This window comes from Centropristis striata, chromosome 21, assembly GCF_030273125.1.
Source record: "Centropristis striata isolate RG_2023a ecotype Rhode Island chromosome 21, C.striata_1.0, whole genome shotgun sequence".
NCBI lineage: Eukaryota > Metazoa > Chordata > Actinopteri > Perciformes > Serranidae > Centropristis > Centropristis striata.
In genome coordinates, this window is record NC_081537.1 from 8,817,159 (window position 1) to 8,842,818 (window position 25,660).

A 25,660-nucleotide genomic window follows, 5' to 3' on the forward strand; every position below is an offset into this window, starting at 1 on the left:
GAAATGTGTGTGAACTGAAGCATAAAATAAGGAAAACAAACTATGGGACATTATAAAACATCTCCTAATTTTGTTCTATTTGTCTTTAGAAAAGGTTTGAATTTGTATTTGCCTTTTTATATCTCAATGGAAGCTGAAACTGTCTGTGGTCGTATTTTTTTCTTTAATGTCATTATTTCTCAAAATTACAAAATAATTATTCTGTGATTTTTGATAAGATAACAAAGCTTGTTTTCTCAGATTCTCAAGAAAACAAAAAGCTGATTCCTTAAGAAAAAGATAATTTATCACGGGAAAAACAACTTTGTTTGATTGTTTTTGGTGTCTGTTTCATTCAAGGCAACTGTGGCTCAGTTGGTACAGCGGTCGTCCACTGATCAGAAGGTCAGTGGTTTGATCCCTGACCATGGCAGCCTACATGTCGAAGTTTCCTTGAGCGAGATACTGAACCACAATTTGCTCCCAATGCTGCGTTCATCGGTTGGATGAATTCCCAATGGTGGCAGGTGGCACCGTTTAGGTTAGCCTCTGCCACCAGTATGAATGTGTGTGAGAATGGGTGAATAAGTGCAGTTGGTAGTGTAAAGCACTTTGAGTGGTCGCAAAGCGACTTGAAAAGCGATATATAGGTGCAGGTCCATTTACCATTTACCAAGGATCTCTAATTTCAGCACCACAAGGGCCTGGACAGCTCCGCTTCAGGCTAACCGAGTTTAAATCATTTCTGTGGCTTGAATACTGTATATACAGTGTCAAACATCTACAGTAAGGATAATCTCACTAACTTACTAATGTATGTTAATAGAATAAAGTTGGTAAATAATAATAATTAATAATATTCCTTAATCATCCTTCAATTCCAACAAGTCCCTGCACCGTTTTCTGTTCTCACGCCCTAATGATAATAAAATAATAATAATAAAAGTAAAATTACATTGATCTTGATAGCCCTATAGCACAAAGATATGATCCCTAATATTACATTGAAGTGATTTGGACTGCACAGGTTTCAGCTTTTTATATCAGCATGTCAGTGAAGAACCGCAGTGATGGGTGCTCCTTGATCCGACATTTTCAGCTTAAATCAGTCGCTCCATTTGTCAAGATGCCATCGTTGTATGCTGGCGTGGCCCACCGTATCTCTGATAAACGTTATGAGGAAGAAGAGGAAGAAGACCTTTTGTTTCCTCCTGATAACAGGTTGATTATCTCGAGATATCAAAGCCCTTTTGCTCGAGATAACAAAGTAATTAGCTCATGATCTCCGGATAACAGCATCGTCTGTACGTTCATTATCTCAGCATGATTTGATTATACGGAGCATTAAAAAAAAACATGAATGCAACCGTGTAGCACTAACTGACTGCTATAAGTGTCAGAACAGAACAGCCTGTTCTAAGTGTTTTGCTCTTCACATTTCATTGGTGAGTCAGACTAATCCACTTCCTGGTACACTCAGTCACACACACAAACACCTCCTGATCACCTTTAACCCCCAGCGGCTGGCACCACAACAGACTCACCCACATAAAATACAGCCGCCCCCTCCCCTCGCCAGCCAACGTAGAACAATGTTCAGGTCAAACCACCACACACACACACACACACACACACACAGAGGAGGCATCTATCAAGACTGTAGCATAAGGGTTTAAAGATAGAAGCAGTACCTGGGATAACGGAGTCGATGCAGACGGGGGCGTGGCCTCGCAGCGTGAAGCCGAAGTTCTTCTTCCCCCGGTAGACACGAACCACCCTGAAGAAAGGGCGGGAAAAGGAGGTCAATGATTAAACAGAAGATTAACAGACAGCATTATGAAAATAATTACATTACATTACATTACATTACATGTCATTTAGCAGACGCTTTTGTCCAAAGCGACTTACAATAAGTGCATTCAACCTGATGGTACTAGACATAGACCATAGGAATCAAGTAAGTTCTAAGTAAATTCTTAGATTATTATATCAATTACATAATACGTTTGCCAACTTTAACTGATACACAATATCATAGTTTTATTGCGTCAATGCCAAAAGCTTAACAGATTTATTTTGTTTTTATGGAAGCCCATTTTTGCCAATGTGATAAAAAAAAAAAAAGTTTTCTTAAGCGATTATAAGAAAAAAAAAAGTTATTATCTCAAAAATAATGACTAAGTATCTCAATGTAATGACTTATTATCTCCAAATAATATATTTTTATTTCAAAATAATGATATCTTTTGAGAAAGTTTCTCATTATGTCGAGATAATCACATCATTTGTATATTGAATTAACAAGCTCTGTTTTTCATCTCAAGGCTGAGTTTTCACTTTTTGGCGGAAATGAGCCTGCATATGTTTTTGGCTGCTAAAATCATATTTCTTTTTAGAGGGAGAAATAGTTTGAATCATTTTGTCAATAAACTGTGAGAGTGAAACGTGTCAATCAAAATGTCTCCAAACTGTGTGATTGTGTGAAACCCAAATATATTAATTTTACGATGATAAAAACAAAACAAAAGCAGGGCTGAAAAGCTTTTCAGTATTTGATCGATTAAACAATGAATCAGTTATTACATTTGTTGTAATTACTGCTTTCAGCATGAACTGTGACATCATTTACCAGGAGGAAATTTAACAACGTTTCTGTGAATGTACAGGGAGCCCAGCTGTCTCTGGATGATGTAGGATTCACTCACTGCTGTGTACCAGGCTGTTTGTGCTTCACTTTTGTTTAGATTTGTCACTTCCTGTAGGTGGGAGTCTGAACAAGTGGAGGCATGACGCTTGTCTTTAGTGCAATATGACTTTGTGATTAAGGCTGAAAACTTTTTTTTTTTTTTTTACGTAACAACCCCAACTAGTGCAGCCTCGACTCCATATCCCTACACGTGTCTCTCTGTGTTTATTCTCCAGCCTCTGGCCTAAATAAAAATAATTCACGACAATGAATGAAAAAGCTTTGACATTTCGCTGATGGTAGTGCTTTGCTCTCATGCACCCCAGTGGAGGAGTACACGGTGGAACCTCCCGTTACATCAAAGATGAGACACTTATGGTGTCTATCCACCGGTGCGTTGCCATGGAAACGACTCAAGGCAACAGTGGCTCGATATGTAAACAGGGGGAAAGACAAAAAGAGATGAAGGGGGGTCGGGTAGAGAAAACAGACAGATCTGTTCTTTGATAGCCGCGGTTACTGGCTGTTATGTAAGATGAGCTAAATGCAGATAGGTACATTGTGTGTGTGTGTGTGTGTGTGTGTGTGTGTGTGTGTGCAGCCACAAAATGAGGCTCAGCATCAGCCTTGAGCACACTTGACAAACTGTGAGACTCCGTCAGTCATCAGGCTCCTCAAGGCCTTCCTGAGTCCCATCAGTCGACAGCAGCTGCACTTTACATGACTTCCCATTAATTTATCCAACTCAAAAATGAGCCCATCACTAGGGGTGTAAATCGTGGGATTCATCATTATATGATATTAGATTGATTCATTGGAAAACGATATGATATTAGCAATATAAACGATATGAGTCTGCCACGGTACGACTTTGATTCGGTTCGATTCAGGGTCCAGTGATCGATATGAGACGATATTAACACAACCTGTTATATGAAGTCACAAAAAACAACTTAAGAATGATTATACCATTTTATTTCTGAGCTCTTCCATATATTTAAATAAAAACAATCCATTCTTTTAATACAAAGAATAGAAATAGATGTTTACTATTAAGTGCCACATTGAATTTAAGTGCAAATATTTTCATGGGTTAAATCAAAGAGGCTGTCATGATCTTTCAGTTATGAAAATAAATCATTCCCATGACAGCTTCTATCCGTGTGCTCAGCTTACTTCTCAAAACAAAACAGGGAGACTGTCAAAATAAAAGTATATATTAAAGACGTGATTGTTATCGTTACACCCCTAGCCATAATGTTATGTTAATGTTAGTATCTATCTATCTATCTATCTATCTATCTATCTATCTATCTATCTATCTATCTATCTATCTGTCTGTCTATCTATCTATCTATCTATCTATCTATCTATCTATCTATCTATCTATCTATCTATCTATCCATCCATCCATCCATCCATCCATCCATCCATCCATCCATCCATCCATCCATCCATCCATCCATCCATCCATCTCAATAGGAGTCTAAACAGTGTAATTTAACCAATAGCCTTATGTGGCAGTGTGATCTGAGGCCCACTTAGTAGACTGGAACATGACTCATGGGACAAACAATAATGACACTTAATTCCGTTGAAGAACTCTAAATATTCAAAGCAAAAACACCAAATAAGGTCTGTCGAGCAGAACTGGGACGTTTCCCATTAATGCTAGATATACAGAAACGAGCAATAACATTCTGAACACGTCAAAATTCCCAAAGATAAACTTCATTTTTAAAGCCCTGAAAACCCAAAAGCTGAGCCATGAAAATACAATAAGGCACAGGCTCCCATCACTGACAACACAACAGAATAAAACGTATTATGAACCAGTCAAAGGGTCTATGTGTATCTATTTTCTCTTTATGAATCTCTTCTCTACGTCTATCTCCATTACCAAACCACTTTCTCTCTGTATAACTATTTATCTCTATCTATGTCTCTCTATCTCTACATATCTTTACCTTTCTAATCTCTCTTTGTCTTTCTTATCTGTCTTTCTATCATTCTTTTCTCCATTTCCATTTTTATCTCTTTCTGTTTGTCTGTCTCTTTTTTTCTCTTTCAAAAGATTTTGCCAAAGCACCATAATAACATACATTTTTTCAAAATATCTAACAATAAAATATCTCTCTATCACGATATAACTATTCAATTGCTGAATCTGTTTATATTTCTCTATATTCAATTCAATTCAATTCAATTCACTTCAATTCAATTCAATTCAGTTCAATTCAATTAGATTCAATTCAATTGGCTTTATTGGCATGACGTAACAATGTATATTGCCAAAGCAACCATCAGAAAAAAAGATAAGATAAGGAAAACAATATTTACAATAAATTATTATAATTCTGCTATTCATTTTAAAAGAAAAGAAAAAGTAATAACAATAAAAGAAAGCAATATATAGCTATAGCTCTCTTTTTCTGTCAATCTATCACAATCTCTATTTCTATTTGTGTCTACATCTTTATCTTAGATTTTCTATTTCTTTTCTCCATGTACCTATCCGTATTTTATCTCTCTATATCTCTATCAATCTCTTCTCTATATGTCTATCTCCACCTTTAAACCTCTCTATCTCTGTATCTAGTTTGTTACTGTGGAGAGACAGTGTTACACAACACTCTTGAGGGCTATTATTCAGTTCAGGGAAGGCAGCAGCACAACTTCTCATTGTGCCTGTGCCACTTACAGCACATGACGAAACCTCTTCCAATTAACACCATCAGCTTGTCTTCCATTGTCCTGTAGCCTGCCCATATGATTCTACTTGACATGTTCGGCTGCGCATTTTCATTTTCATTTCCATGTGGATGAAGACAGGTCTTGGGATTTATTTAGTTCGTTTGTGTGGGAGTGTGGGAGTTCACTGCCACCCCTGTAATCCTGCACTAAGTCCACTGTGGGGTTATTAATTGGACAGTCGTGTAATCAGCATGTTAGTGGGTGGGAGAATGAGCGGGAGTGAGTAAACGTTCAGGGGCTCTGCAACAGCACAGGATTAACATGTTGAGTAGATGAAGAGATACACACTAGCAGAGGGTACAGTCATGGAAAAAAACATTAGACCATTGTTTTCTTCAATTCCTTGTTCATTTTAATGCCTGGTACAACTAAAGGTAGACAAAAATAGCTCGTAAGAGTTTAATTAAAAAGCTGATATCCATACATTTTCCATGGTTTTCTCGATAATAACCAAAATCATTATCAAGAAAACCATGGAAAATGTCTAGATATCAGCTTTTTAATTAAAGCCCTATGAGCTATTTTTTGTTGTTATGATTATATTTGTCCAAACAAATGTACCTTTAGTTGTACCAGGCATTAAAATGAACATGACTGTGATTTTCCTGTGCACTTTTTTTACTTGTATTGTCGGGTGTCAAAACAACTTCCTTTTGGGGTTTTCTAAGTTCAGGTTCATGATGAGATTCAGAGTAAACAAGAGCTTTAGAATGGAAGAATCTGGAGACAACAGGAATGGAAAAAGAGACACACTCTCTTATGTTTTATATCCATTTTCAAATAATCTATCTATCTATCTATCTATCTATCTATCTATCTATCTATCTATCTATCTATCTATCTATCTATCTATCTATCTATCTATCTATCTATCTATCTATCTATCCATCCATCTATCCATCCATCCATCCATCCATCCATCCATTTTCCTGTGCACTTTTTTTACTTGTATTGTCTGGTGTCAAAACGACTTCCTTTTGGGGTTTTCTAAGTTCACGTTCGTGTTGAGATTCAGAGTAAACAAGAGCTTTAGAATGGAAGAATCTGGAGACAACAGGAATGGAAAAAGAGACACACTCTCTTCTGTTTTATATCCATTTTCAAATCATCCTGTAAATCTGAAGTCAATCTTTGGCATTATGTGTTGAGATGAACTTGTTGGAAGCCTGGTTTCCAACAGTCAACAACTCTAAGTTGACATCAAATCAATACATCTTTACACGTGTGCTCACCTCTGATTGGGTCCAATGGGGGGATGTGCGGGCATCCCAGAGACGGACTTCCTCGTGCCCCTGTCTCTCTCCGCCTCCCCCCTCCCCCCGGGTTCTCCATCTCTGGGCACTGAGCTGGCCCGTTTGGACCCACGATGGCGATCGGAGTGATCCTCGCTCCGACTCCGCCGGATCCTGCCCTGCGGCTCGCTGATGCTCTTGCTGCGGCAGAGCCGGTTCGCCACGTTCTGGTTCACGGCCTCGTCGAAGCGCTGCCGGTGCTTCTTGGGAATGAAGATTCTGGCGAACATGGTGGCATGTGAGGAAAATAAAAGGGGGCTAATGTTAATTTTTGTCCACAAGAGTTGCCTCAGAGAAAAAGAAAAAGAGTAGGAAAGAGGATGGATCTACATCACAGATCCACCTCGATCCATTTTGAGAAACATAGAGTCCGAAAACAAAAACCTTGGATTCCCAGTGAAATAAAAGTCAAAAATAAGAAAGTGATGATCAACTCGATCGTTGCTGAAGTGTCTTCACAATCCACACTTATTCAAATCAACAGGCTTCCTCCTTCAAGACTGAAAGACAAAAGGCTTTTGTGGACATGTGAGGGGTCTTTCGCTCCCCAAAGACTAGAAAAGATAAGTTAAATAGCAAGCGAGAGAGAAAAGATCTTTCTCAGAGACAGTGAGGAAATCTTGGCGTCACTCGCTGCTTGCTGGAGTCTCACTGCAGCAGCGTGAGGTACCAGAGCCAGAATACAGCAAGAGGAAAAAAAAAAGGTGTGGGAGTGACTGAGCGAGCATGGGATTTCTCCTCTGCTATCTCTCTCTCTCTCTCTCTCTCCATCTACAGTATGTCATTCTCACTCTCTCGCTCTCCTACACTTCCGTCCACGCTTCACCTCTGTGTCACTCTGTCCGTGTGAGCGCGGAGCAGGAAGCTGTCATCAGCTTGTGGACCTCAGACCTTACCGTTTCAACAATTGTTTTTCTTTGGCTGTATGACGTAAAAAAGACACGCATAATTAACCTAATCAAAATGAGCACTCAGTAGGTGGATAGGTTTTCATTAAACAAATGATTCGCTTTTAATTTTAGAGTCCAGTAATTTCTAACAGTTTCCTCTCATTATAAAAAAGCTGAGGTGACGACATTTTCACTATGTACAAACAACAACAAGAGGAATAAACATCAAACTGGAAGCTCCACTGTCAGTCTACAGATTTAGTATTGCACTGTAATGACATTGGACGACTCACAAGACAATAATTTAAAAATGACAGACAAAATTGGTACACTGTAAAAAATGTTTGTAGAAATTACAGTAAAACACTGTCAAATTGCATCAGAAATAGGTCGTAAAATTAAACATTGTACATCACCATAGTAGATACTTTTAATTACTGTAAATCAAAGAATAGTATAAAACTTTAAATTCTACTGCCATAAATTGTAGAAAACACACAGTTTTGCTGTAAAAATATAAAATTTTCATGTAAAGTTAATGGAGAAATACCATGATGACACAATTATCCTAACAGTAATAGGAATATTCAATATAAATTACAGTTTTTGCTGATATTTACATTAACACACGCTCACTGTATTTTTTTACGGTGATGTTTTGGCAACCACAGCTGCCGGTATTTTACCGTAAATTAAACAGATTTTTTTTTACGGTGTACAGCAGGGGCTGGGATATGCCTACTTTTAGCTCATGGCTTTTAGCTCAACAAATCTTACAATTCCCACAATGCATCTGGATCAACCACCTTCTTGTTGAGAATTAGATAAAAGCGAAAAACTTCTGGGTCCGAAAAGTGAAGCCAGTGCCAAAGTGCATTAAACCTTTATTCTTATTGATGATCACTAGGGGGCGACTCCACTGGTTGCAAAAGGATCCATTTACATAGAAGAAATTAGAAAATTACTTTAATTTCACCTCATTTATTACCTCAGTCAATATTTTCCTAATGAGTTTATGGTCTCAATCATTAGTTTCAAGTCTTCTTTAATACAAAATGATGTTCATTTTGTAAATGATGGTCCTATTAAGAGTAAAATAGACAATAAAGTCACTATTATAGTGGTGTCCTTGGGTTCTCAATCCACCCCTTGCTAGTTCCTAGCTCCTAACTCCTTGTCCAAAAAACCAAGATGGTGACAGCCAAAATGTCAAACTCGGACAAGGATTTAAAACAATAGTCGACAAACCAACGGGTGATTACATCCACTTCTTTTATACAGTCTATGGTCAGATAAGATGATTGAGACTTCTTTCATTCAAGCCAAAGTTCTAATTTTACATTTTGTCTGAACACAATCAGCCGTGCGCCAACTTTACGGGAATATAACTATAAATATATGTAAACAAGTGCTGTGTAACATACAGTACAGGCCAAAAGTTTGGACACACCTTCTTATTCAATGCGTTTCCTTTATTTTCATGACTATTTACATTGTAGATTCATCAAAACTATTAATGAACACATGTGGAATTATGTACTTAATAAAAAAGTGTGAAATAACTGAAAACATGTCTTATATTCTAGTAAGCAAAGGGTGGTTACTTTGAAGAATCTAAAATACAAGACATGTTTTCAGTTATTTCACACTTTTTTGTTAAGTACATAATTCCATATGTGTTCATTCATAGTTTGGATGCCTTCAGTGAGAATCTACAATGTAAATAGTCATGAAAATAAAGAAAAACGCATTGAATGAGATGGGTGTGTCCAAACTTTTGGCCTGTACTGTATATGTAAACAAGTACAGACTGCAACCATTGACTGTATGACTACAACATGCATTTTGTCACACATAAACTGGCAAAATGTCAAATGGGTGTGTGATGATGAGTGTGGACTGTACGTGCTGTTTCATTTTGAGTACTGGCTGTTTACTGAACAACAGAGCCGACTATGACAACAAAACAAACTGAGTCGTCCCCCCACACACATGGACAATAGAAAACATTTCATTCAAGTGAAAAGAACTGCTGCAAAGACACAAGGCAACCGCCCACACATGCATGCACACAGTTTTTATCACTATACCTGTGAGGATTTTCACTCTCTACGCCTCTAACAGTGATTTTAATTTGTTCTAAGACATGATTAACCTTAAAGAATAAGTTCACCAGTTTTCATTGTGGGCACAAGTGGTGATGTAACCGCATTTCTGGGTAATGTTTGTTTCAGTCTGTAACCTTAATAAAGAAAATATCAGTGTAGACAAAAGGTCATTCTGGGGGAATAAATCGGTAGCTGAAAACCAACACAGTAAATCACAATATTCGTGGTTCATTCAGTATTACAGATTAATAATAAAAAGTGTACGAGAACAAACCCTGTTATTTTCCTTTAGCCTTAACTTCTTTGATATGATTCACTTTACTGTAAAAGTTTGACATTTTGAGAAATAAGCTTGTTCACTTGCTTGCCCAGAGTAAGATGTCTTTATGCCTAACTGGAGCTTAAAGGCACTCGTCAGTCACTCAAAGCGACCATGCCCTCAATTATGCATAACTATAAGCCTTAATGTAATCAAAACAATTGAGTTGTATAAAAATCCACCACCCTCACACTTATCATGAAGGGAGAAATTCATTTTTGAGATTAAAACAATTTTTTTACCAGGCTGAAAACATGTTTATTTCTATTGGAAAGGTGGAAATTTTAACATGGCAGTCTATGGGGATTGAGACTTCTTTTGAGCCAGCATCTAGTGGCCACTCGGAGAACTGCAGTTTTTCGCAATTCCTCATTGGCTTCATTTTCCAGCCCCGGGTGGTTACCAATTGATAAATATGCAGCTACCATCAGCAGCCAGTTAGCTTAGCTTAGCATGAAGTATGAAAACAGGCAGCTTGGCACTTTCCAAAGCTTGGTGGGTATATTTTATTACCTTTGGAGTGATGTGTTTTTTCGAGTCTTTATATTATAAGCTAAGCAAACTTCTGGCTGTAAAGTAGCCTCAAATTTTCAATATAGATATATGTGAGAGTGGTATCAAAGTGTTCATCAAACTAACCTGGTCTCACAGAAATCCGTGAAATAGCCACGGATTTCGCTTAACTCAAAATCCGTGGAATAGCCACGATATTGCTCAAATTTCCGTGAAACTGACACGGATTTCGCTACAATGCAAGTTAATGACATATCCCGTGGCTATTGGTTTGTTCCAAGTCACGTGACTTTCAAGGTCCCAGCGGTCAGAACAAAAAACATGGCGGACAGTTCTCTCATTTTTAGTGAAAAATCAATATTTTGACTTAGTTTCTGCATAAAAATTGATTTTGGAACTGGCCTCTTAAAAAAAGAGAAAACTGGCTAAAATTACCTTAATTTGTAGGATTTATTAAAACGTGTTTTCATATAAAGGAGACAACAACAACATACACACGTACAGCAGCCTAAAAAACATAAACACACAGCATGTCCAATATATTAACACCTTGTTTTTAACTAGACTGCCCTGCTTAATGTCAATTAAAGAGAACCAAAATTCCAGCAGATACGTCAAGCGAGTCAAAAGTTAAATATTTGACTCCATGTTTGCTACATCACAGTGGCATTAAGTTCCAACTGAGAGCACAGCCCCAACACATCTTTGCAAAAAACTGTTTTGATTCCCACCTACACCAGTCTGTTGTGTTCTCCCTAGCTGATTCGCTGCTGATCAGATGAATCAGCCATAAGTAGACCGGGTGTGCGCAGTCTGTGAAAAACAGCACCAGTGGAGTAATTAGCAACAAACACGCTGATAGAGACAACAGAGAGACAACATCTACCACTGTATGTGTCCTCCAGAAGCTAATTAAGCTGCATAAGAACAACTTTGACAGCTAAATAAAGCAATTAGGACAGACTAAAAGTACAGAGAGAAAGAGAGAGAGAAAATCTTTACAGAAAAATGAGAGGCCTGACCACTTTTCATTTCATTATCCGGAGCTTTATTGAAAAGGCATTCAGGTAAATATAGAGCGTCTCACACTCTGTACTGTTCCTGACGTGTGGCGTTTAATGAAGTCTCACTTTCATGTGGGACCTAAAGGTCACAGCTTCTGTTAACAACCCTGGTCTCTTGTATGAAGAGTTTAATTTTGAAAAAATCTGCACACCAGATCTTGACTCTTTAGTAGCTGTATCTCTGTAGGCCTATATAGATAAAAAGGATGTACTTAGAGCCTGAATAATTGTCTTTTTTAGGCAGATACTGACATAAACATCACTGTGCTTAAGACACAGGAGATTATTGAGTTTATTGGGGGAAAAAGGCCTATTATTCCATCTCTCAAGAGCATAGAGAATATAGACATAATTTAGACATGTCTCACTGTGGGCCTCCCAGTGGTAGTAAGATAAAATACACTGTGGTAACAATGTTAGCTGTTTTTTTCTTTACAAGAGCTCTCCATTCAGCACCACAACAACGCAAGACCAAAGACAGCAGGAGCTTATTATTTTTGACATGTTTCTCTCTCCTGCTGCTTGAAGAATAGTTTTTGTCTTACTTTCATAGCTCACAGCAAGTCCAGTGTAATTAATTTAATTAAAGGTGCCAATTAAATACTTACAAATGGAGCACTGTACCAATTTTACACATTAAGAACAGTTTAATTGGCATGAGGAGTCCTACTTTTCATATGAATAGTTACTCTTTTTATCTTTTCACTGCAATATTATAATCAAAGATTAATTAATAGCACCCACTGATTTAGAATTAATATAATAGGCTTTTTTTTAACTCAATCTGATGTTTCCTTTGAGATGAAAACATTTGGCTATTTTACTAGTATTTCTTTACATATGGCCTCCCTCTTGTTGGGAAAAAAGACACAATTGCAGTTCCACAAATGTCTTCTGTTCATGTAATATTTCAAGTTTGACCACAGAGAAGATTTCTTTTTGCCGCTGGAATAATTTAAAAGATCCTAAAAGTTGACCTAACCCTAGTCCCGCCCCTTTTTGCTCCAATAACAATTGAGTTTATTTAAGTTTGATAATAAAACCAATGAAACCAAATTTTTATAAATGAAGATGTGCCTGGAGGACCTGTAAAAGCGAAACTTGGTACCTAGAAAGTGTCACAATCTTTATGGACACATTATATTGTATACAGTCACATCTTAAGTTAGCTAGTGTTAGCAAAAATGCTAGGTAACTAGCTAGATTAATGTATATGTTGCTAAATCACAAGAAGTTAGCTTGTTAGCTTAACATAACACAAACATCATCCATTTTTACTTTCTCCTTATTTCTGTGGTAATGTTAGAGAGATTAGGAACAGAAGGATGGTTGCTGACATATTTTTCAGATGACATTAATTATCTTAAGCCCGAAAAACTAGGCTAACTTTCCTATATTATCTCTAAGGCTATATGTCGTCCCAAAGTAACCTGGTGTCATTTATCCATATACACGACTTCTAGCATCTCAACAGGAAAAATAATGTTGTTCTTCTTTCAATGTTTTAGCTATATTGCCTGATGCCTACAAACAAATATGCACCGTCACTTAAAGGAACCAGCATATTCATGTTTCTTTTTGTCAAAACGTGTTTAATTTAGCAACAGTAACTAAGAGGGCCCGGACATTTGGATCAATCATTTACATCAAATTACACAAAAAACACATAGTGGCTTTAAGTTAGCATACCTTAAAAAATATACACCATTTATGCTAACAGAATGCTAACACTTGTTTTAGAGTAGCTGCCACTTTTAAGGATTCTCATTTTAGAAGCAAATCTGCTCATTTAAAGATATAGGCCACATATTCTTAGCCTGCTGTCACTGTCTCTGCAGATTTTGATCAGGCTTAGGCGGTTTATGTATCCGACTGCAGCCTGAGACAGTGTTACATGAGCACAGACTACTGGTTACAATGAGCAGACTCCTGAGATATAAATAAATGTTCTGTAGTGATGTAGGTGTAGCAACCCACACAGTCCCTCTCTGTTTGCTATCTTCGCCTCCCTGCGATCTGCTTTCTATTCCTATCACAGAACTAATATGTCTCTGTCTCTCAAACAAATACAGTGCCTGTCTGTCAAAGTGTGTGTGTGTGTGTGTGTGTGTGCGTGCGCGCGCATGTGTGTAGCAGCTGCTGCTATCAGCATTCGGCTTTTATAAATGTAGATGTTTCTTCACCTCAAAATGCCCAGCCATCTGTTGAAACAGCCACCTCATCAGAAAAAGTTTTCTACGTCAACTCTTAGAAACTAAATGAGTGCTCTGATTTGACCTCATTTATAAAGAACAGAGATCTATAATTATCTGAAGGAGGGTTGTGGAGGAGGAAGCAAGCAGGGAGAAAGGGACAGTTTTCTCAAAAGGGAAAAATGACATGCAGAAAACTACAAAGAGGAGACCTCATTTCATTCCAAGTGTCCTGATGTGGCTTAAATGTGTGAGTGAGGCTAAAGTCTGAGACTGGTGCCGTGTCTGAACACACATAGTGCTCCAAAATAGTAATGTGTCTGTTGGTCCAGCTCATCTTCAACACTGCCAAAAAGGCACAGTGGTGGGTCACACATTTAAAGATAAATCTAGTAGAATTAAAAGATAATCATATGATTTCAAATCTGTTGTGAGCATCACTTGGTGCCTGGTCTTTGTCCAGGAAAAAGTAAATGATTAAAAATACGAGTCATATCTGATCCACTGAATAAATAAGAACACACTGATCAAAGCATAAAAAAGCAAGAATAAAGCACAAAGCATAACCTACAGCTGAGGCTGATGGGTACAGGTATTTGGCCAAAACCCTCAATATTGGACAAACTGAGACTTTGATCTTTTGGTAGCGGTAGATGAAAAGCCAGATGATCATTAAAAGTTTTTTACAATAAATCCTGAAGGGGACATGAATGTGTGTATTCGTAGCAGTCAATCCGATGGCTGTCAAGCCAAATATATGGACTTCATGGTGGCATTAGATGAAACGTGGTATCATGAATATCTGTCCAATATTCAAGATATATAGATGAGGAATATTGTCATTGCCATCCATAGATATATATATAAGAAGTGGACATTGGCACTCTGACATCACCCACTGGTTTGAAGTCTTGAGTCTGCAATTTTGGCCCTCGCCATCTTCATTTTTTGGATCAAGAAGTGACCATATTTGGACAATGGGTGGATCTGACTGAAAACCCAACACATGGCACCCGGCTCCTCGCTCCGCCTAGCAAAGCCCCTGCTAGCAACATTAGCTTTCATAATTCAAGACAAACCAAAAACAAGTTCACAGCAATTTAAATGTATAAGGTGCCACAGATATGCATATCTACGCCTCTATCCTGATTAACAGGTTCAAGCAACTTGTCAATCACAGGATAGCCATGCCTTAAAGCATACCCTGATTTATTGTCCATTTTAATCTAATTGGGACCATAATCTACCCAATGAACATGGCATTGTATTGAAGAAAACTTTAAAATAACAATTGAGACCATAAACCCTATTAGCAAAAATGTTTTCTGAGGTAATAAATCAAGTGAGAAGTAGGGTTATTTTCTCATTGACTTCTACAGAATTGGATGTCTTTTTGCAACCCGTGGATTGGCCCCCTGCTGGCCATTAGAAATAATGCAGGTTTAAGGCACTTCCAAATTGGCTTCACTTTTTAAACCTGGAGCAACATTTACTTCTCTTATACAGTCTATGTTGCCATGCCTACAGCAGCCTATTAGCCTGGCTAATAAACAAACTGATACATTGTGGGTTTTATCGCCCTTCAGCCTCAGCATGTTGGTCACATCAAACAGAGCCTAATGCCAACGACAACTAAAAATAGACAACTTGTTCCACTCCAACTTGTGAACGTGCTGGGTTTATGCTCATCACCCACTTTAATGAAAACACTTTGCGAGGCACTTGTGAGACACTAATGTTTATCATCTTGTGCGGAGTAGCAGCTCAGCAGTAGCAGAGCTCCACTGACCTGCAGTTAAGATTAAACACCATCATTACCAGCACCATTGACAAAGAAAGCTCTGTGCACAGCCTGCACTGCGAGGTCAAGAAGAGCTGATAAATGCAGATATGTGGATCATCCAGATCCACCATAATCATCCTCTAATCGCTCTTATTCTTTTCTATAAAACAACTATAACTGTGGTAATAAGGAATCTCCATGACAATAATGTCACCCATGCAGTTACTGAAATGTGGTACAAAAAAGAACAAACCTGCCTTCTAGATTTAGAGAAGACAAACACAGCATAAAACAGGCAAGTATAGTTCAAAAGGAATATTATGTAATCTGTAAAATCAACATTCGGCTTGAAAGCATGCACAAAAACAGATACACACTCAGGCACGTGGTGAGAGTTACAACATACATAATGATTTCAATCATTTAAAAGATGAGAACAATAGCATTACTTTGTAGTACTAACTATGCTACGAGCAGTGTCCGTATAAGTGTGGTCACATCACATCAAACTGCTGCATATTAATGTAATGAATTATAGATTTTTCGCTGCAAATTGCCTTCGAGAAATCTGAGAAAAGAACAAGGGAATAGAGGATTTTTTGAGATGATAAGTATCAACAGCAGCTGTCATCTTATTCTGTATCAATTAAATACTCACTCACCTCCCTCTTCACATACATAGTTACACTGGTGGCAAAAGTAGCTGATGGAATGCACACATTCTTTCAACAACCACAACCACTTTTCAAAAAACCTTAGAAAAAACAAGAGTTAAATTGAAAAAGAATGGAAATGTATACTCACCCCAGACAATCCATCATTTTAGCTGTCACCCATAGCTAAAAAAAACAACTAATCACTAAGTTGCAGCATCTAATAGTAAGCAGAATGGCAAACACCTACTGCCACATCACTTCTACCTCTCTGGGGGGGATAAAAGATATGGTGGGACCTTGGTGCATACGGAAGGCTGTCTTTACCAAGTGTCAAGGGAAAACAGTCACCACGCAGAGAGAGCAGGGAACAGCCCGAGCTCTGAGCGGAATAATGAGAAGAAAATCCATCAGAGAAAAACACAAAAACCCCCTCAGAGAGAGGGAGAGAGAGGGAGGTAAGAGAGTTGTGAGATGGGTGGGGGATGGAAAAACCACAAGGAGATGGCATTAATGTTATTATTGGTGCTTGTTTAAATAGGAGTGTCCTTTATTATAGAAAAACCAATGACGAGTTCGCAGTATTTGAATTATTCATGACCAATTTGAGGCAAAGTAACACTGACGCCAAACGTCATTTCAGGTAACTACCTCAACACTGACCTCGTATTATTGGAAATGCTTCTTACGGTGTATTAATACCCCGAAAAAGTGTTCAGTGGTGTAGTAGTGGATGGCAGCCAGTGTAGTAAGAGAATAATAGGTTTGATTGGCTCTACTTGTGGAAGAAGTGCAATCTGTGGACAAACTGTCTGGGGGTTTAGAGAGAGGCAGGAGTGCTGGTCACTTTGGCACACAGACAACCAAATATCACTGGCTACCTGACTGTTTTTTCACATCTAGTCATCTGGCGTTACTCCACTTCACGCTCAAAAAACCTGTTGGGTGTAGCTCCAGGTTTTTTCCCTTTTTTTGGACGGGACAGCAGTTACAGAGCAGCATGGTCACCGTTATTAAATCCATGAAACGAGCACTCAACTAAATCTGTCACCTCCATGCTGTGACTTCACTTCACATTGACAATTTATTTACTGCTTAAAACTCTTAGCTACAGTCCCTACATGTCATTCAGTCTCTCAGTTTCACTAACACTGGTGACACTTTCAGCGACCTGGAGGGGGTCACTGTGGATTTACCCCTGGTGGCAGATGGGGCCCACCTAAACCCAAAGCGTAGCTCTGAAATGCCTGGCAGTGGTCAGGACCGCCTCTAATCCAGCCTAGCAGAGTGAGCAACATTCATTATGACTTAAATCTCTGCAGATTATTTTACTTTTCACTGGGCTTTGAAAATGACAAGTGAGCATGTATGTGTGGGATACAATACCAGGAGTGGGAGTAAATTTGAACAACAGTATAATGCTTTGCAGCGGCGAAAACTGTCCTTGGCTTTAAATGACAGTTTTGCAGCATAGAATGACAGAAAACATGTGCTTTATGTTTTGTTATGTGATGAAACACATTTCATCTTGACCATGACCTTTTGTGGTCAAGTTGTCTTTGTACATTAAAAAATATTTAAAAAAATATATTTGTTGTTATTTTTAGTCTGATGGTTTTTGTACCTTTTTGTAGTCAGTGTTCAACTTTTGTAGTTGTTTTGTGTCTCTTTGTTGTCATTCTGTGTCTTTATATTCATCTTATGTCTCTTTGCTCTGTATTGATTTGTGGTCGTTTGGCCCTTTTCATAGATGTTCTTGTTGTTTGCATCTATTTGTTGATTTTGTCTCTGAGCAGTCATTTTGTCTCTTCTTTAGTGTTTGAGTCTCTTTGTGGTTGTTTGAGTCTCTTTATGGTTGGTTTGTGTCCCTCTGTTGTCATTTTGCATCTATTTGTTGATCTGTGTCTCTTTGTAGTTGTCTCATGTCTCTTTGTAATTTGCCTTGTGTGTCTTAGTAGTTGTCATGAGTCTCTTTGTAGTTGGTTTGTGTCTATTTGTGGTCATTTTGCCCTTTTAATAGTTGTTGTGATTCTCTTTGTAAACTCTCCTCAGAGTTGTTTTGCATCTTTTTGTAGTCGTTTTATTTTTCCCTGTGGTCATTTTGCATCTCTTCCTGGTTGGTACATGTCTATATAAGTGATACTTTGCAGGTGAAGACCAGAGGGGGTCCTGACACTTTGAGTCCCTGTGCCTGATAGGCCCATTCAGTAATCCATCCAAAGGGTGGATAATGTGTGAGAACGGCGCTCTAGCAACATTAATGCAAGGGATGTCTTATGTTAAATTATATATGCCTCAGACTGCCCAGGATACTGCTTTTTATGTCAATGGTTGGCCCCTTTGAAACAAGGATGCTGCTATCTTTACATAAATATACCCTACATTCTACAACAGTGCACCCTATATTATGCTTGGCAACCCATTGTTATGGGAGCTGAAACGCTTGGCTCTTACCTGATGCTGGAAATGAGCTGCCGATGCTCATCAGTGGTGAGAATGTCAGGCAGGGCCGAGGCCAACCACTCCACTCTCTTCTCCGCTGCATACTGCTTCAGCACAGTGAAGAGTTTCTCTTTCACTTCAGGTTCGTCACCTAAAATCTGGTCAACCTAATGGGGAGAGGACAGTGATGTTAAGAGGACGGGAGGAGTTTTGAGGACAAGTGAGTGGAATGAAAAATGGGGTGGGTGCTGTCACCTCACAGATTTGCACAGTGCAAGATTGTTTCCATAACAACACTTCATCTACAGCTCAAAAAAGAATATAGACTTACTCTGGGAGGTATTACTTGAGTTTGTTATGATCTTAGTCTGCTTTATATTCATGCTTTTTTTTAACCATCCACAAAGGCCTCTGTCTGTCTGTTTGTTTTTCTTGCATTGCAATATTAACTATTTAAAGGATTACACCAGTGCTGTGTATGTATAAATGTGATAAAATTTACATTTTCAGGACCTTTAAAGTGACTTAAAACTGGACCAGGTGTAATATTTAACCAGGACTCAGCTGTGTATTTAAACGTACCCTCCTGTTGAACTCCAGAGCTTTATGTTTACGGTCCAGTCTCGCTCCCTCTCCTCCCATTTGACTGTCCTCGATGCTGATGCTGCGTTTCTGCCTCGGGCCGAGACACAGCACCCCCAAACGGAGCGTCCTGCCCTGGGAGGCCTTGATCAGCGCCGCGGCTGTCTCGTGCTGCCTGACGGGGATTCCGTTGACCTCCATGACGTAATCCCCGGCCCGCAGGCCTGCGCGGCCGGCTGGAGAGCAAGGCGAGCAGTCCTCCACCAGCAGGGGGCAGTCTCCCACGATGGTGAACCCAAAACGACCATCCGGACCAGGTACGATGTCCATCTGGTTTGCAAGAAAAAATAAATATACTCCCAAAGTCTAGAGTCTCCACAGGCATTAACCTACATGCATTATTGCTGTGATGGATTTAAAAGCTGTAAGACCTGCTGAATGCGGGACACCACTCCGATACTGGGAGGGATGTTCTTCTGAGTCTGGGCGATGGCGACGACAGCTTGGGGACCCAGCGTTGACACATTGTGGCCCTCGATCTCCAGGACCTGATCCCCTGCCTGCAACCCAGCCAGGTGTGCGCTGCTGCCCTCCTCCACAGACAGGATGTAGCTGGGTCCATTGCCACCAAGCTGGAAGCCGAACTCCTCAGGCCAGCCCTGGTTGGACGACGGCATGCTGAGGACTTAAGGGAGGAAGGGATGGAATAAAAAAGGTAAGGTGGGAGAAAGAAAGATTTGAGGATAAGGAACAAGTATTCTTGGAACCAATCAGCCACCAGTCTGACAGCAATTTAGCCTCTGGCGGCAACAGCCAATAGAGGATATCTGGGCTCAGACTTCCCCTTCAGTTTGTTGAGCAGCAAGAAGCTAGAGGTACAGAAAGCATCCAGACATTTCTATTAATTGATATCTGTATATTAATCCGTTCATTCATTCATTATACTTAACCGCTTACAGGGCGGCTGTGGCTCAGTTGGTAGAGTTGGTTGGCCCCCAACCGAAGGTGGTTGGTGGTTCGATCCCTGACCGTCGCAGCCTACATGTTGAAGTATCCTTGAGCAAGATACTGAACGCCAAATTGCTCCCGATGCTGTGTTCATCGGTGTGTGAATGAATTCCCAATGGTGGCAGGTGGGACCATTTAGCGTAGCCTCTGCCACCAGTATGAATGTGTGGGTGAATGAGCGCAGTCTGTAGTGTAAAGCGCTTTGAGTGGTCGCAAAGCAACTAGAAAAGCGCTATATAAGTGCAGGTCCATTTACCATTTACCATTTACACGCACTCGGGTCGTGGGGGGCTGGAGCTGATCCCAGCTGACATTGGGTGAGAGGCGGGGTACACCCTGGACAGGTCACCAGACTATCACAGGGCTGACATATATAGAGACTCTCATTCACTCCTACGGGCAATTTAGAGTCACCAATTAAACGTAAGTGCATGTTTTTGGACTGTGGGAGGAAGCCGGAGTACCCGCAGAGAACCCACACTGACATAGGGAGAACATGCAAACTCCACACAGTAGAGCCACAGGCCGGAGAAATAAATTTAAATTGACAAATACAATTAAATTGACGACAGGCCCAAAGGCTCCAAGTTGAAGTTCAGCCAATGACTAGGCCAGTCATGATTACTAATTTTTGTTAGACAATACATTTTCCAGAAAATAATTGCGATAAACTTTATCACTGTCATTATAGGTCAATTTCATGCCACTGATATAATAATTGCATCGTCCATCCATTAAAAGAGCAATTCACTTTTTATTTCTTAAAATATTCAGACATTGCAACTGTCATTGGAATTGGAATGTGAAATTTAATAAAATATAACAAAATAAATTAAAACCACACAAACAAAACAATAAATAAAAAGCACTCTGGGGCTCTTTGAACAAAAATTGCACTTAAAAAAAGATTAAGCATTTAGCATTGGGGTTAGGAGAGTCTTTCATTGCCTAGCAGGCAATATATACGACCAATTCAGTTCCTCAATGGTTAGGACCTTTGTTAACATAAGCATAGTTTTTTTCTGATCATTCTTAATTCTTAGGTGTTGTAATAATAAAAAAAAGCTTAGGGGCTGTGCCCAAGTCTTACACTGCTCGGAGAAATCTGCTGCTTTAATGACATCATGTTGGCTAAAATGTTGGTGAGATCCATATGTCAACAAACACACATTTGCAGTTTATGTAGATGTGCTTGATTGCATTTTTGCTGGCCTCAATAAACCGATAAGATCATGCATTCTGCCTCTTTTGCTTTCCTCACAAACGGTTTACCTGCATGCAACCAAAGCCTGCTCAAATTTGATTGGTCAATACTACTTGGACTACAAACGGACTACAAACGGAAACGACATGCAAAAATCTTGTCACATTGCAGGTATAAGGGAACAGATAAGACAGCATGCTACACAATGACGAAGAAAAACCTCACAGGGACTTTCAAACACAATCACTTACCCACTTTGGCCAATATATTCAAGTCTATCGACATTGCAAAACCCCTTTTGATCAAATAATCCTTTGCATGTTATAAAAGAGCTCCGTTTCTAAGTCTTCATGCCAGGTCTCTGCAGCCTCCTGCTATCTTCTGTGTCTCAAGTTGTACTATTGAGAGCAGCTCTGTAACCCTCTACCCTGAACTCAGCGGTCCCTGACCTGGTTCACAAACTCCAAAGCAGCCAATCAAATTAAGGCATCGCAGAGATTGTGACCTTAATTAGCTTGAGAGACAAAAGGTCCTCCAGCAATATTTTTTTTTTACTCCGTGCACATGCAAGTCTATCCTGTTGAATGGTAATTATGCAATAGAGTACACCACTGACTGCACTGATTATGTCTTAGCAGGTAAGAGACACAAAGTGGCAATCAAATAACCTAAAGAGGTAAATTGGCAAATATACAGTAGAGGCATTTGTTTGCCAAACTTTGGACTTTAATATTAAATGAGAACATAAAAATCCAGACATGACATAATTTAAAAAATAGACATGTTTGCTTTTGCTGAATATAATAAAGTATAAACCCTTTGACACAGCTGGGAACTACTGATGTGCTCCACAGTGCAGCAGGATTCACACAGTGGACGAAGCTGATAAAAGACTTACAGAAATCTTTCGATGGATACCGGGAGCCCCGCCGGAAAGAGTATCTGCCTTTTTTGGTTTGCAAAAACTTCTTCATCTTGAATGTCAAAAAGCAGGCGGCCTGCTCGCAGCCTGATATCCAATCTGTCTTCTTAAATGTGAAAATAAAAACCCCAAGGACCAACCCAAAGTCAAACAGAAAGGGACTCAAAACCTTGCCCCATTCTTCCACACAGCAGTGTCCTCATGAGCAAAGGGTAAGTGTGCATGAGAAGCGAGTGCAGTCTCTCTGTGAGTGTGTCAAGGAGTTAGTCCTGCGTCTCATCCCTGATTCATCCTAAGGCCAGCCTGCTTGCACAGTGTTAATCAGAAAACTGGGACGCATGCACCCGCGCACCTCGGTTCCTTAATAATTCTCTCTCCAAAAAGGGTATTGTGAGGCCTCATTTTTCTATAAATACACCAATGTGTCTTTTTCCTCCTCCTCCTCTCTTGGCTAGGTGGCTCTCCGAGGGACCGCTACTGGCCCAGAATCACTCTGCGTCGATGCAAGGAAACCTGATGAGTACTAATTGGAGCGTCTGCATGCCTGAAAATCTGTGTGTCCATGTGTGTGAGCACACTGAAGTGCATGGTCCATTGAGAAGGAGCAGGGGCAATTTAAGACTTTAGCCTGTAGGATTAGTAGGATTATGAGCTGAATCTTCCGCACTCCTCCACCCCCTGTCATTAATACTGAAGGAACACATGCTCCACTCCCTTAATGGATACATACACTGACCATTGTGCATACTGTATGTATAACCTGGTGATAAGTAAGAATTTATGACAGGACACACAGGGGATGAGAGGCTGAGTTTAGGTCAAAGCTGGAGTTAAAAAAAACATTTCCAATTTAAGACTGACAGCACAAAACAGTTGCAGCAGTATTGTGGGGTAAAAGCTCTGTTCTGATGACATTTTTTCCCGGGAACGTTAGAAAACCTTGGTGAAAATTAAGGGGAAACCTTCAAGTCTGAAAAGTAAAGCCAATGCGGAAGTGCCTTATACCTGCATTGTTTCTAATGGCCAGCAGGGGGAGACTCACTGGTTGCAAAAAGAAGTCTGATGAGAAAATGACCCTATTTCTCACTTGCTTTATTACCTCAGTACACATTTTCCTAATGAGTTTATTGTCACAATCACTAGTTTTGTCTTCTTCAATGCAGCATGATGATTTTATAGATAGTTGTCCTATTTAGAGTACAACAGACAACAAAGCAGGGTATGTTTTAGGGCAGAAATACCTTATTATTGCCGCTACCATGGCACACTGTGTACATTTAAATAGTTGTGAACTTGTTGTTGGATGTTGTCTCTGTTTTCGTCTTAGAACTTTGACCCTTTCACAGCGTGTTTTCAGTTAATTAAAAAGTTAATTGTAACACTTTGGTAGCCAAAGATTCATTGTTAGGTTGTACTTAAAGACACTCACAGGAGTCTGCTGTTAATTTCTTCCATTAAGTACATTTTTTGCTTTAAGCCTATTTTTTGCTAGCCAAAATAGCATACCAATTAATATCACGGTTAAGGTCAAAGAGGGATACACCTTGCTAACCAAGCTAGCTAGCTCTACCGTTAGCTGGTAACTTAGTATCATCCTGCCAAGCTCCACCCTCTTGTCCAAATATGCTAACTTTTGGCTAAAAAATAAACAGTAGTCCATTTGTGCAATCTATGAGCTGATTTTGGCAAGTGATTGAATTTGTGCTACCATCCTTGAATATGAAAGATTATGTGTAGCAGAAAGAAAACAGGTATTATGTTATATTATACAATTGTTAGGGAAACTCTAATACACTTATTATATGATGTTAAGTGAGTAGTAGGTTTGTCAATAACAGCAGTTATTGTGTTGCAGTCAGTAATTAATTAAAATGAGAATTCATTACAGCTGTAGAGAAAGTAGTGAGGAAGCCTTCAGGTTATTGGAGCGCAAACTGTCATTAGTGGCTAAGCACGTTATGAAGCACAGGCCGTCCGTTACTAACTGAATAATTAAACACAACTGGCTGTTTCTCCAAACAGACACTGCTCACTCCAATCAAACTCTCCTCTTACACTACAGCCAAGACAGTTACTCATGTATGACAAGATGATGGACAGAAAACTGACATTTCACAGGCAATTGAGTCCAATAAAACAGCCTTTTCTCAGTCTTTTCACTGAGTGAAACTGTAAAAAAGAATATCCTTTTAATAATCATGACTACATTAGAGCATATCTACATTATACTTTAGATGCGTTTTTATATATCTAAAAAAAAAAGACGTGCAATAATGCATCTTTAAGACAAAACTGGTATTTTAAAATGCTTCCCAACTTCAAACTCTAACTGTTTATACACTCACTACATTATGACCAACCACAGATCCAACATCCAAAATCTAAAATCTAAAATATCCCATACCTTTTCAAACAGCATCCATAGGTGTGCATGCAGAGCTCCAGAGTAATGCTCCCCTCTCCAGCACTGCAAGCTGTAATATGAGCGATGGGCCATGGCGGCAACCAGATCCAACAGGTGTCTTGTGATGCCTTATTGCATTGTGTGGAGCACTGGATGGCCGAGAGAGAGAGAAAACAATACTAAGTAACTTCAAGTTAGTTATTCATGTAGGCACTGAAGCCAAAATGTTGTAAACAGTTCAGTCTTCTTAAGTGGCCTTATTTTATATCTGACGTGGAGGAAGTACAACATACGTTTTTTTTTAAGTACACTGGTCAATTAGGAAACTTTGGGTTATTTTGCTTCCATAAGATGTCTGTTTTTCAGCAGAGGCAGATTTATTTTACCACTTTTTGTCTATTTGTTTCTGTAGATTTCTGCTAAATATACCAAAAGTTAGAATTAGATTACGTTTGATTTGCTTATTTTACACACAATTTCAGAAAACTTAAATAATAATTGTCCTCATGTAAATAATCCACTGAGGAAGTTTCATGGTGATATATTGTACCCTATTCACATGTATATTTAATATTTGCACATCTCCTCTTCATTCAGAAAACAAATTTCTGAAACTTAAGTGGAAATGCTCTGTGGAAAAATAAAAGGATTTCATTACACTGCAAAAAAGGTGTTTCTAAAAACAAGATTAAAACACTAAATGTGAGGGAAATTATCTTGCTGCATGGACAGATAATTTTACTTGACAAGATTTCTTGAATTAAGATTGTTAAATATAGAAATAAGCATGTTGAACGCTTAAAATCAGAAATTAACTCTTAAAACAAGATTAATTATCTAACACTTCTAAATCTAAGGTTTTTTT

The 25,660-nt window shown here is 39.0% G+C and overlaps 1 protein-coding gene across 1 annotated transcript in view; it reads right to left on the reverse strand.

Annotated features, from left to right (window-relative positions):
- Positions 1-25,371, reverse strand: part of grid2ipb (glutamate receptor, ionotropic, delta 2 (Grid2) interacting protein, b) — a 60,151-nt gene extending 34,780 nt beyond the window's left edge. The window contains exons 1-6 of the mRNA XM_059324363.1: positions 24,796-25,371; positions 19,689-19,942; positions 19,258-19,587; positions 18,688-18,842; positions 6,652-6,930; positions 1,671-1,756 (exon numbers count right to left, since the gene is read on the reverse strand). Coding sequence (XP_059180346.1) covers positions 1,671-1,756; positions 6,652-6,930; positions 18,688-18,842; positions 19,258-19,587; positions 19,689-19,934 — 1,096 coding nt within the window. The 5' untranslated portion in view covers positions 19,935-19,942; positions 24,796-25,371. The remainder of the gene's footprint in view (positions 1-1,670; positions 1,757-6,651; positions 6,931-18,687; positions 18,843-19,257; positions 19,588-19,688; positions 19,943-24,795) is intronic.
- Between the last annotated feature and the right edge of the window lie 289 nt (positions 25,372-25,660).